At 35.8% G+C, this 14338-nt stretch overlaps 1 protein-coding gene across 5 annotated transcripts; it reads left to right on the forward strand.

Moving 5' to 3' along the window:
• The first annotated feature begins 262 nt into the window (after nt 1-262).
• LOC125280784 (terminal nucleotidyltransferase 4A-like) lies at nt 263-11872 on the forward strand. 5 transcript variants are annotated; one of them, XM_048211518.1, is made up of 13 exons: nt 263-1130; nt 3368-3491; nt 4019-4065; nt 4164-4284; nt 4605-4712; nt 4908-5036; nt 5294-5507; nt 5757-5883; nt 7345-7451; nt 7577-7743; nt 7937-8008; nt 8595-8650; nt 10209-11872. In XM_048211518.1, exons 1-13 carry the CDS (start codon nt 496-498, stop codon nt 10249-10251), a joined length of 1950 nt encoding a protein of 649 aa, XP_048067475.1. In that variant the 5' UTR covers nt 263-495; the 3' UTR covers nt 10252-11872. The 5 variants fall into 5 exon arrangements, with proteins under 5 accessions (XP_048067475.1, XP_048067476.1, XP_048067478.1 ...); XM_048211519.1 differs by having other exon boundaries at nt 8602-8650; XM_048211521.1 differs by lacking the exon at nt 8595-8650 and having other exon boundaries at nt 263-871; nt 1007-1130.
• Nucleotides 11873-14338: the final 2466 nt, after the last annotated feature.

Raw genomic sequence — 14338 nt, forward strand, 5'->3', positions numbered from 1 at the left:
ATTAATACTGGTTAACATAAATACCATGACCTTTTATAACCGTAAAATTAAGGCTACGTGCTAAGCCCTGTGACAAAATATTATGGCAAAATCACTTTTTAATATTTAAAAAAGATACATTTTATATTTTAAGATTGTAAGCAATTCACCAAACTGCAAAACCTAGAAAATGCTTGCACCGCTTTTTTTCATAAGGTTGGATAAATGGGTGGGGAAAAGGGGGTGTGTTACGCTTCCAGAAAGAGTTTAAATTCCCAGAGACATGCGCACTCCAGTCGAGATTCCCTGTGCGCCATATTGGAATGATCTGGATTCAACAGTTCGCTAAGAAACAGCTTACGCAGTGGAACTATCTCGGTTTCTTTTAGTATTTCCCGGGATTTTTAAACTAATATTCGGTGTCTCACACATTCACGTCTTGTCTTGTAACTCTCGAGGACGCTTGTCTGCCCTGAGGCGAGAGAGTGTTTGTAAAATTTGTAACGGCGAAGTTGGATGGATCCCCGGGTGGCTTGGATTCAGCCCGAACAGAAAGGACCTGCCAACGCTTTATGGATGCGCGTATGGGAAACCTCGCAAAGGCGAAACCACTGTCACACGCTGCGGGTGAACACACCTGCGTTGGCGGCCGGTTTCATAAAGCAGTTAACGCTGGTTCCCACCAACACAGTTGTAAAACCTATTAACAATCGCACCAATCAGCCTTGTAATGATGGTAGTGCCATGAGATCTCCATACGCATGTTCTGATCCTGCACCTCCGTATGTCACCCCTGTTGAGGTCAACGGTTGTGATTCTTTATCACCTTTATCTTCAGGAGATTCCGAAAGTGACAGTCCGACATCAGATTCATCATCTACTACTGGTGACGGTATGAGCGCAAATCCAGCCAAACTTCACTTTAACTTCACTGAACATATCCACAATGTCAATAATTGTTTACAACAACATTATCAGCGGCTACAGACTCAAATAATGATGGATAACCAGCTTAAAAACCATACAGGACTAAGGAGACAAGACAATAAAGCGAGCACATATGGATTGAACTACTTTCTGTCCTACTCTAATGACCGTTATTTAAGTGGGACCCCATGGGCAACCAGAAGATACAGTCTAGGTATTAATGGGTAAGAGCACTTTCATCAATATTGGTGACACTTTTCATTGTAGTTTGTGGCTTTTTATCTTTTATTATTATTATTATTATTATTATTATTGTTATTATTTATTGGCTAAATATTAGTAGGTTGGAAAACTTTGATGTCAGTTGTGCATGGGCCTTTGCATTGGCGTGTTGGTGGGGGAAAAAAAAAAAAAGCGACTAGGTTGGGGACTTGCTTGGTTCTTGCTGTTTTGAAGTCTATAACTGCTAACACTTATAACACCTATACATAAAACTTATTTAAGCTCTAGGTAAGTAAGTGAGTAACTTTTGGTCTGTGTTAACTGACCCCACAAGTCCAGAGTAATGACAAGAAGCCAGACAAACAAATAAGCAAGCTGAAAGTCCAGTAATTTTGGGACTGAATGCATTTAGTCTGTATTGGTTGCAGGTCTGTATTGGTTCATCATTTAGACTACGAAAATATCTTTTGATTCCAAATTTAGAGGGTCACAGGGTTTCAGAGCATCAAAAATGAAAACTGAATAAATCTTATTTATTCACCCTCATGCTCCAAACACAATTCACAGTGGAACACAAAAAGGTTATGTTTGTAGAATGTCCTGGCCACTCTTTCCATATTCTTAATATATACACCCTAGCTCTCGATGTGAGCTTTTGGATTCATAAATGGAGTGCTCTTTTGAGTCAGCTTTTTTCCGCAATATTAATTGATCCAGTTCACAAAAATGGCCTTAAAGTCCATGTGAAACTGAACTTGCGATCAACTGTGCTTATTTCTGGGTAAAAAAAGTCCTCATATTCCTTACAATCTCTGTGTGGTTAAAAGTTGTTCTGCCCAAGCCATCAAACTGATGTCATCAGAGAAGGAATGTCATTCCAGAGATGAAGCAAATTTTCAGATTTTATTTGAAGAAATATATATATATATATATATATATATATATATATATATATATATATATATATATATATATATATATATATATATATATATATATATATATATAATAACACTTTTTTTTTTTTTTTTTTTTTTTTTTTTTTTTTGGTGTGGATTTACTTGAATTGGTGAATTGTTCACAACCAGACTAATATCCACTAACAAAATAAATGGAGTCAATTTTGATTTAATGTGGAATTTAATAATTTGTTCACCCTAACCCTAACCCGGCTCTCAAGCTCATAATATGCCTAAATGAGTATGTTTACATGCATAAAGTCTGTTATTACAAGAAAACTGCTAAAGACACAAAAGTGCCGTTCACATTTACATTCACTTTGTTATCATTGTACTCTTAAGTTGTTGAGCAAGCAACTTTATCCCACACCTTTCCATTACTTAATTTATCTGGTCTTTTCCATGCACATGTACACTCTTTAAAAACCTGTACAAATGTGACTTATTCATTAAGGCACTTATTAATTGTTTTCTGGCAGAAACATCTTTTGGTCCCGTTCCAATACCCACACTTGCGGTCTTTGCACTTGACCACTTGTCTACTTACATGATGTATTTCCTGTATTTGGTTCAGGTGTTAAAGTGGGCATGAAGACTGCAAGTGTGTGCAGAAATTTTGATTTCCCGATGTAAGAAATTTACAACATTGTTGTAAAAATGCATATTTTTACAAAGCTTTATTTACACTTTATTACTCTTATTTTAATTTTCAGTACTTTACATTTTATCAGTCTCTATGTAATGGGCAACACAATTTAGTAATTGTGGTGCTTCTAATTATTAGATGATAAAATGCAGTTGCAAATGTTTTACAAAATACACAAACTTATCAGTTTACCAATGAAATGTGCAACACTTTACATTTTGCTACTGAATTAAATGCAATAACTAATTTAACTTTACTTGTAGAGTTTTCCTTGACATTATGCGATTTCGGGACACATGAGTTCCTACAATGAATTGTGGATTTGGTGTGCATTAAGGACACTGTCCCAAGTCAGAAATGCCAGAAAAGTTCAGTCTTGCGCATTTACTTCCTGGGACAGGACCTTTCTCTCACCCATGCTGTCATGCATATTATGAGCTCTGATGCACGTAAGATAAAGATTTTTTTTTTTTTTTAAGGGAAACATGGGACAGACATATTTCTGTACTAATGCTGTATACATTTTCTGAGATTTTTACCTGGTGTCTGTTCATACAGCTCTAGTTTCATGTTATTCATAGGTCTTCAATAGGAAGCAAGTTGTTTTAAGGATTGTGATGTTTATCCTCCCCAGCCTGCATGAGGAGATTGTGGATTTTTATAATTTCATGTCCCCATGCCCAGAAGAGGAAGCAATGAGGAGAGATGTTGTCAATCGTATTGAAGCTGTAATCAAAAATCTGTGGCCTACAGCAAAGGTGAGTCCAGACCCAGAAGAGAGTACATGTTGCTGTTTGACATTGGTGGTTTAAAAAAAAAATAAAAAAAAATAATAATAATAAAAAAAATAAAACTGTTCATATATTTTTATTTATATACTTTTCCCCCATGCGGCTCTGACATTGACAATTCATCTTCAAGGCGACAAACAGATAGATGGCAAACGCAAAGAATAATTAAAGGTCTAAAAAGACTAAAGGTCCTCTTCTGTTCAGATATTTAGACAACCCTTACCTCAGAAAACTAAGTCATTGAAGTATGCTAGAAAGGGTGACCATGTTTCACAAATAACTTTTTGAACCTCGGGCAGTGAATTTGCTATTTTAAAGCTTTTAAAAGTGTTTTAAAGAGAACCTGCAATTTAATCTTAAGAAGGAGAGTGAACATTCAGTCTTTGCTTTCTAAAAAGTTCTCTTTTCTTTTGAGTGTCTGTCAAAGATTGCAGTGTAAACCGCACATAATAGTCGATTGCCAGGTCTTTTTAAAATGCCATTTCATCTTTCAGGTTGAAATATTTGGCAGCTTCAGTACAGGACTCTATCTTCCTACCAGGTATTGTATATGGTTGTTTACATATGTTTGAACTTGCAGTGATAAATGGAATTATTTTATTGTTATTGTGTGATTGTGTTCCTAATTGCAATATGTAGTGATATTGACCTGGTGGTGTTTGGAAAATGGGAACAACCACCTCTGCAGCAGCTGGACCAGGCACTCAGGCAGAATAACGTTGCTGAGCCCTTCTCCATTAAGCTACTTGACAAGGCTACGGTTAGTCATTATCAACCTTGTTCTGTGAGCACCTCAAGGTCAAAGTCTTTGCCATTTTAAAAGAAGTGCCTTTTTTTTTTTGTGTGTGCAAAAAAGTATTAAGGTTGCTGAGTTCAGACTGAAACGATCAGGGACCTATTAAATGTTGTGTTGTACTGCATAGTTGCGCCCTTAATAAATTGCACCTTTTTTCTTTTCTTTTTTTTTTTTTTTGGTGGTTTACTGCTGACTAGAAAATATAACAGTAATAATTCCAATACTAATAAGACTGTTCTTCCTAAGAAAAATCTATTTAGTAATCAGAGTCTTTTTCTATACAGGTACCAATAATTAAGCTGACTGATAGAGAGACGGATGTGAAGGTAGACATCAGTTTTAATGTCGTAACTGGTGTCAAAGCAGCACGGTTTATTAAGGATCATCTTAAGGTGAGAGCATGTTGAGCCCACATTAAGTGATTGATTTGGTGATGCAGAACTGAAAGCATGTAGTCATTGAATCCTGTATTAAGAACTGATTTGCATTGATATTGAATGCCTTAACCTGGCCACATATGAAAATATAAATATTTGTGATTGAACATACTATGTGCTGCAATTCTTTTATTTCCTTTTTAAATGTAGAAATACTCCGTGTTGCCATACCTGATCTTTGTGCTGAAGCAGTTTCTGCTTCAGAGAGATTTGAACGAGGTGTTTACGGGTGGTATCAGTTCCTACAGCCTCATTTTAATGGCCATCAGCTTCCTGCAGGTGAGGCACCAAGAAAAGTTGCCCGGTATCTTCGTGTTGTAATTTTACGCATGCCCTTTTCCAGACGGTGTTTCTGTACTGCTAATTGATATACCATTTATCCTCATTTTGCATTGAGCCATTTGACTGTAATATTATAATGGTATTTATATAGCATCCCTTGGGAAACTTGACATTCTTGATCAGATATACAAAATTGATTGATTTGGTCATTAAATTGTTACAATTAACAGACATCGCCTTTTGGTGTTTTTCAGCTCCATCCCAGAATAGACTGCAGAGCTTCTAATATTAATTTGGGCATCCTACTCATCGAGTTCTTCGAATTGTATGGACGGCATTTTAACTATCTGAAAACAGGCATCCGTGTGAAGGATGGAGGAGCGTATCTGGCCAAAGAGGAGATCATGAAGGTCATGGAGAATAGATACAGACCCTCAATGCTCTGTATTGAGGACCCAAACTTACCAGGTATGAGGACAAACCACCATAGATTAACCAGGTTTATCTCCTTGCAATGAAGTAAACTAGTCAGTCAAATTTACTGACTGATTCTTGATGTTTAAGATGTGACAATCAAAAATGCAGTTTTGTGCTTGTGGCACAGATTACAGCTACAGAATGGCCAAAACATTCATAGTTTGAAAAGCTGTGTTAATGCTTAGATTTGATGATTAAACTAACAGTAAGCTTATTAATTAAGGATTCTCTGTATGTTAGGAAATGATGTTGGCCGGAGCTCTTACGGTGCCATGCAGGTGAAAGAGGTGTTTAACTATGCATACCTCGTCTTGAGTCACGCTGTATCTCCACTATCGCGCTCCTACCCCAACAGAAATATGGAAAGGTAAGTCCCAGATGAGTAAGATGATAAAGGAAAATGGCAGCCACAATCATTTTTGTGCTGCTTAAATGTTTTTAGCCAATGACATTTACAGCAAAGACTTAAAGGGTTACTTCACCCAAAAAAAGGAAATATGTCATTTACTCAACCTCATGCTATTCCCATTGTTACATTTCATCTTCGGAACTCAAATTAAGATATTCTTTATGAAACCTGAGATTTCTCTCCCTTCATTGAAAGTCCCTTCTACCAAAATTTTGTCTTAATTTAAAAGGAAATCTTAAAGTTCAGTTCACCCAAAAATGAAAAATAATAAAATTTATTACTCACCCTCATGTCGTTCTACACCCGTAAGACCTTCATTCATCTTTGGAACACAAATTAAGATATTTTGATTAAATCTGATGGCTCAACGAGGCCTGCATAGCCAGCAATGACACTTCCTCTCTCAAGATCCATAAAGGTACTAAAAGCACATTTAAAACAGTTCATGTGAGTTCAGTGGTTCTATCTTAATATTATAAAGTGATGGGAATTTTTCTGCACCAAAAAAACAAAATGATGACTTTTCAACAATATAGTGATGGGTAATTTCAAAACACTGCTTCGGAGCTTTACGAATCGAATCAGTGATTCGAGCTAAACTGATGAAATCACGTGACTTTGGCGCTCAGAGTCACTGATTTGATTCGTAAAGCTCTGAAGCAGTGTTTTGAAATCGACCCATATAGATATTGTTGAGAAATCGTTATTTAGTTTTTTTGGCGCACAAAAAGTATTCTCGTCGCTTTATAATATTAAGATAGAACCACTGAACTGTTTAAAATATGTTTTTAGTACCTTTATGGATCTTGAGAGAGGAACTGTCATTGCTGGCTATGCAGGCCTCACTGAGCCATTGGATTTAATCAAAATATCTTAATTTGTTTTCCGAAGATGAATGAAGGCCTTATGGGTGTAGAACGACATGAGGGTGAGTAATAAATGACATCATTTTCATTTTTGGGTGAACTAACCCTTTAAAAGAAATCCATATGGATTAAGTGGTTTAATCCATGAAGACACTTTATATGATGAACCGATTTAATTTAGCCATTTATTTACATAAGCATTGAATAATGCACATAAAGCACAAAATATGTTAAACACAGAAGCTTCCATTTACCATATTTGGTGTGCTCCAAGTATGTGTATCTATTTGGGTGTGGTACAACATAAGAGTAATTGATTACAATTTATTTTTGAACTATCCCTTTCACATGTTTTGAATGTTAACATGTGTAATCAGATAGGTTAAAGAATTATTACCATCATATTATAATTATATAACTACCAGTGTTGTTCAATTGTATTTCCCTTCACAAATGAGTTTTTGGTTCTTTAACATGATGAACTTTTCCGTGCATTGAAGTCTGTCAGCCTCATTTTGTTGGAGAAATAATTTTTTACACTTTCAATCTTAAGCACATTGGGACGCGTCATTAAAGTGACCCCGGAAGTAATTAACTACAGGCAATGGATCATTCAGCAGTGGGGAAACAGACACAATGCCAAAATTATTGACATTAAAAGTAAGTAATTGGAATCTCAAAATATTTTTGTGGAAAGTACTTTTTTTTTTTTTTTTTTTTTTTTTTTTTTTGTGCTTTGAGGATGAAGGCCAAATGGATTTTGACAATGTTTCTGGTCATTTTAGTCCAGAATGGTGTAGAAGACTTGGAGCAGACCTCAAGTGAGGAGCAGCAGAGAGACTCATCATCACCGCACAGTGCAGACTCACCTGTGTCCCTATCTAGCCTTCAGCAGCACTCTTCATCATCTTCCTCATCTTCCTCTGTGTCCTCGCTGTCTGGGAGTGACATTGTAAGCTCCTGGTGTAGTTTCTTGACCGTACAAGACAACTCATTAAAGGCATACTTCTGCATTAAATCCATTGAGTCAACCCGTACAAAACCATAAAGTTTGCTGTTATTTACATTGGCTTTGTAATCTGTCATTTAAGATTTAGTTGTCTTTTCTTTCTCTCTCTCTCCACCTCCACCCCTCTCTCTCTCAGGATTCTGACACACCGTGCAAAGCTTCAGTTCTTCATGATGCATCTGGAACTTTCCTGCACTCCAAAAGTCAGGTAAGGCCAACATTCCACTGATTTTTATTCAATTTGCAGAGTCATTAGAGAATGAGAGGGAATCAATGGCTGCGTCCGAAAGCTTAGGCAGCTGACTTGTTGTCTTGCTTCCCTATCAGGCAATGACTTTGCAGACAGTGTTTGTGAACGAAGGCACCTCACGAAACTGGGGCCGTATTCACAAAACATTTTATCTTACCACTAAGAGTTCTCCTAAATAGCAGTAAAAGTTCTTAGGTAAGAGTTTCCTCTTAGAACCTATTCAAAGCTGCTGAGAATAGCTTTTACGAAGGAATGGAGAGAAATCTTAAGCTAAGAGAAAGGATGTGGTTGACCTTGTTACTATGGATGTCAACACGCTTAATAAATATGCACACAGTGATTGGCTGATAGGGATGTGTCTCTGTCATTGATTTAATCATAGAAATATTGTAGAACAAGGTACTGTGTTGGCATATTCAATTAAAGATTTTAAAATAAAAATGTTGCTATATTTAAACAGATTTTAAACTGCAGGCTAAGTGTCACTAATTAAACAAGTATATGTTCAGCTAATTGTCAGCCTCTTATATGTCTGAATCTTGAGGTTCCAGAATTCAAGTTGGGATCTGGAAAGGTCCACGAGCCGGAACTCAAACTCAGGTAACCCGAGCTGCCCACAAGGCTATTGGCGCAGACGATAGGGCATTATTTTCAACTTGACTACAATGGTTTATTCTTCATCATTTAATGCATATTGCCTGTACGTAAATGAACCTTTATGGTATGTCATTAAAATCAGATTAAAACCTCTAATTTAAAATATTTATTGCATTTATGAAGAACAGGCTCAGCACCCAAGGCCCTATTGCCTCAATGGCTTACTTTTCTTTGGGCAGATTGCTGAGGTGGATTGACGACAACAGCTATTTTAGGATTGTTTGTGATTTAGTGACTTAGGAGTCCTCTTGACTACCCCTAACTTTTCACAGATTTAGGAGCTGGTTTTAGCTCTAAAATGCTTTGTGAATGAAATACTCTTAGAGCAATTTAGAAGTCCTAAAATTAGGATTGACATGCCCATTATTTTAAAGGGTTTCTCCTAAATAGGCAAGTTAAGAGCAACTTTTTGCCCTAAGATGTTTTGTGAATACGGCCCCTGATTTTGGACAGACTTCTGAGGCAGCATAACGGTTGATCTACAACAAAAATGATTTACAACAAAATAGAGAGCCTTAGTGATAACTAAGAAAATATTTAATTTACTAAAATACTAATTTATAGTTAGAAATAACATCAAAAATGGAAAAAGTTAGTCAAAGTTTACACAACTTTTTGCTAAACTGACATGGATTGGAACGCACAGTAGTATGGGATAGCAAAGCAGTGAAGGATACATCAATGCTGCCTTCAGAAATCAATCAATTAAAAGTATCTTAGTATACAGGATGTGGCACGACCATTGAATTCGGACATTGTTGCCTTCCTACCTCCATTTCTTGCCTGTGGAGGCAGCATTTTTCAGCTTTTGGATGCAGCCAATATGTCTCTCAGCAACCCTGTAACCAGTCCTTGTGTTCTGACAAAATACATTTTTGCTTGTTTTAAGTTGGCCAGTGGAATTCCAGTTGTAGTTGTCGTTACTTGTGCACCGTTTTGTATTCCCTCTTCCTGTTTCAGTCACACCCATTACCCAGCAAACAATGTATGGATGTATGTTTGACTCTTATGAATGGAGTACTCCACATGTCTCCTGTTTAACTCCAGCTCAATACCCATCCAGAGTCACTACACTAATGTAAGGGACTAGTGTGATCATATTAAACTCCTAGATCATATTAATGTTTAGGTATCTGCTTGATTTGTAAGGGTTTTAACCTACTTGTTTTCCTTTCCCCCCTCTTCAAATATCCCATTGACAAAAATGGCACATCAAATTTCCAAGTAGTTCTTAAAAACAAGGCAGTGCTTGATGAAAATTGGGACTACAACTTATTTTGCATAGACTTGCTCCTGGAGGAAAATACTGGTATTAAATTAACGGTTATACTGGTATTAAATTACTGGTATTAATAGTAAAGTTAAATTGAATTTATTGACAGTCCTACTTTAATTTTTATCAGTCAACTTAGGTTGTTTGTGTTGCCTAATGTATTGATAAATGCTTACAGCTGGCTGGTATCATACTCGACCTACTTAAAATACTAATTTCTTGTTTCAGAATGGCCAGAGGTTCAAGGGGCCTCCACACACTAATTGTTTAGAGCGTAACACCGTGCCTGGACATCATCCTCAGTATGGCCGAAACAGCTGGCGTCGGCATCGAAGGGACACTGTTCCCATGAGCCTCAACAGATAGTGCCAATCACTTGTCCACCACTTCCACTTCTGTCCAAGACAAAGAATGTGGGCCACAGAGTGGTTTCATAGGTCAAAGGTAACATTTCTGCTTAAGATGGGCGCTGACTGAAATTGCACTTTTGATTTGTTTAGTCCAGTGCTTTTCCTGTGACTACACATTTAAATGTTTATTTCATGTTTTTTTTTTTTTTTTTTTTTTTTTTGTCTTTTTTTGTTTTTTGTATGACAATGTCTGATACCTTTTAGTTAATTTTTCAGCTTTTCAGAATATTTTTGATAACATAAGCCTTGTTGCAGCACCGCTAGGCTGTGATTGCTTTTGTATTGTAAATCTTTACGTAAAATACTATCTTTGTGCAATATATTTTTTTAAATTTGATTTTAGTTCAGTTTTAATTTTCTTGAATTTAATGTAAATTGACATTACACTATGGATCACATGTGGTATTTTAGAATGTTCAAATCCATATCACAACCAGTTTTATTGTTGGGATTGTGGTTTTGTGCATATTAAAATCTTGTGTGTACTACATACTACTTGCTCATTTGTTGGCCTTTCAGACATGCACTTAAGTTTGTGCCAGCAAATGGGTTTAGTGTTTGATTATTTACTCTGTATCAAAATCATCTCCCCTCTCAGACTTGTATACTGCCATTCATGGTGAATGACTTGAATATGCACTGTCTTAGGTTAACCAATTATTATTCTTTGTTGTTTGTTTGTTTTTGGAAGATCTCCTGATAAAGGATATATATATATATATATATATATATATATATATATATATATATATATATATATATATATATATATATATATATATATATATATATATATATATATATATATATATATATATATATATTATTATTATTTTTTTTTTTTTTTACAATTTAATGGGTTTTTAATCGGTTCCATATTTTCTTGCATTTGGCATCTTTTCCCCACCCTCAGATGCATGTAACAGTCTAAATGTAGTCCTCTTGGACTTTTTATTCTGCCACCAGATGGCAACTCTGCACCCACAAAGTATCTCTTATTTTATTTATTTATTTATTTATTTTTGCCGTGAATCTCACCATGCTTGTACAAAACATTTCACACAAAATATTTTTTGTTCCATAACACCTTTCGACAAGATTCGGCACTTAATACATTCTTGCATTAAACCTGATCATAGTTTCTAAGGCCTCTCTGATTAAAACAAACTCCCATTTTGACTATTTTCAGTATGATCCCGAAGCCAACTCTTAATTTTGCTATATGCGCTGAAAATGCTGGAGGTTTGAGCTCCAGAGAGGTTTATTGTTACATGTGTCTTGAAAGGGGAGAAATTTGTACCATTGCAGTGATTTAAATCAAGAAATCAAACACTAAAGGATCTACAAAGAGAGTCCTCTCACCTGAATGCAGGTGATGTTTGAATGTAATGTATGATGTGTTAAACTTAACACTTTTTCCAATATACATTTTTATGTATGTTTTGTACTCAAGTTATTTTTAAAATAAACATCTTAAACTGCTGGTGTGTTCTTTATGCCCCTTTTCTGATTAGGGGTTCAAGCACGTAGCACTGAAACCCTATTGTAATTGTTAATGTCCAAGGATCAGCATTCTTCCCTAAAAATGATCGGGCAGACTTGAAACTTTGAGGGCTGGTAGTACTCACAGTCTACAACGTCACCAAGGCTCGCCCCGATCGGCCTGACGGGGCGCTACAGCGGTGAAAAGTACGAAATCGCTCATAACTCATAAACCGTTAGGCATAGGCTCAAGTGTCATATATTCAAATATATTATATTGAATCCTTGGCTCAAGATGGGCAAAATGCATGACTAATTTGATCATTGTGAGTCTTTCTAGTCCTAGGTTTTTGGCCTGATCGGAACCAAACCAGTGCAGTGAGATTCTCTGGAGCCTGATTTGTCAATTTTCAAAAAATTTGAAATTTAGATTCAAGGGTCTCTAAGGGCTGACAAAATGTTCGAAGTGGACGGAGTCACTTTTACTAAAATGGCTATAACTTGTGAATGGAATGAAATATTTTCACCAAACTCAGAACACATGTAAGGGCTCATTCACGTAAAAAAAGATGCAGTGACTGTCCACTCGGTGGCGCTATAACATGGAAAAAAATAAAAAATGGCTACACCTGCCTTGTTTCAAGTCTGACTTGAAAATAGGCATGCAGTGTCTTTGTCCTAGTTTCTGTTTTAAAAACTTTTATGGACATCGGGCCATAGCTGGCACTTTAACTGTTACAAAGGTGAAAAAAGCTTTTAAAAACCATGTATTTCCTTAATAAACTGGCTGTAAATGGTCTTTTCCATCTATGAACTAAGTGATTATATGCTTGCTGCATAAAGTATGCTTAAAGGCCTTAAAGCACTTGAACCCTGATTATTGCAAACACACGCACACAAACATTATGCAAACTGTTTCTATCTCAGTTGCTATCTCAATACAGTTATATTAAGAAGTCTGTCTTCCCTTAAGGAAACCGTGCTATTTTTGTCATGTGACCATGTTTAGGACCTGCCCATTGTGCGATTACAAATTTAAGAATATGTTTAAGATCTGATAATCCTACATCCTTAGATAACATCACTTGAAAATCTAAGATGAAATACATTGTATCGGGTAAGTAAACTGTGAACATGATGGCATCGGTTACTGATAGTTTCCAGTGAGGGGTTTGTCAGTCTTTGATCTCCCTACTGGGAGTCAAAGTATGTTTGAATGTTTACATATTCTTAGTTCTCGTGACCAGCTACTGTTTATACCATTTGGGGTACTATTATCTGCACAGTTCGGGGTAATTGCCTTTTTTGTCTTTAGATACTTTTGTTTTAGTGGTCATTTCTAAGGCTGTGTGTATGGTCAACACCTTTAAGGACTGCCCACTGAATGCCTATGAAATACCGTGCATAGCTCCCTTAGTCAGACTTGATGACTGCAGCTACCAACAGCACATGTTCTCAATAAAGAATTCTGCTGTAGATACAACCGGGTCTCCTGGGGCCTGTTTCAATAAGGAGGTTCAACCAACTTCAAGTTAAAACTTGAATTCTGAGTTGACTTACCCTGAAACGGAAAACCCAGAGCACAAGGCCAACAAATGACATATGCATTAATTGAAATAAATATGCAAGTAATTTAAAGAGGTTTTAGAGTATGTAACTTCAACTTTTCATGTATTTTTAAAAAATTATGAGAGTGGTGCCCTTATTTTCCTTTCAGTAGCATCCCTGAAAATATCTGTGCACTGCCCACACATGAAAGTACAAAGTAGTACCTATATACAGTCAAACCAAAATTAATACCATTTGAATACCAGTAAAATTAATGAAAATTTGGAACCATAAATTATTCAGACACTTTGAACTGACCATGTTTTGCTTAAGTGTTATCTGACATAATTAAGATTATTTTTTCTGACACAGTTTAACCCTGAGATTTTGTCATATTTTAACTATATTGAATAAACTTAATGAATGAAATGTTTAAGGTGTCTAATACTGCAAAAGTGTAATATAGCCTACAGTCAAACCAAAATTTATTCAATTTATATGCCCGAAATGATTAAAAAAAAAAAATGAAATCTCTTTCCTGTTAATTGAACTATACTAATAACAAAAACTGTGTAATTACAAGCTAGCTCAAAAGATTTTCAAAGATATTTAAAGTATTGTTACTTGAAATACAACTGGAATTTAACCTCCCAGAAATCACTAGGGGGGAAAATCTCACCTAGAAGTCATACAAATAGAATAGTCAGGAAAATTCACTCTTTTTTTTTTTTTTTTTTTTTTTTTTTTTTTTAGACAATGTCTATTCAGTTTATATAAATGATTAAAGTGAATTGAGTGATTCTGTAGTCCCCTATGACCCATATGATACAGGAATTTCCATGTATTTAACTTCTACATACCGCATTGTCTGTGAACCACACAGAGGCGCTCTTGCTCTGCAGTTTGAAGCATTGCTCA

Source organism: Megalobrama amblycephala, linkage group LG13, assembly GCF_018812025.1.
Source record: "Megalobrama amblycephala isolate DHTTF-2021 linkage group LG13, ASM1881202v1, whole genome shotgun sequence".
NCBI lineage: Eukaryota > Metazoa > Chordata > Actinopteri > Cypriniformes > Xenocyprididae > Megalobrama > Megalobrama amblycephala.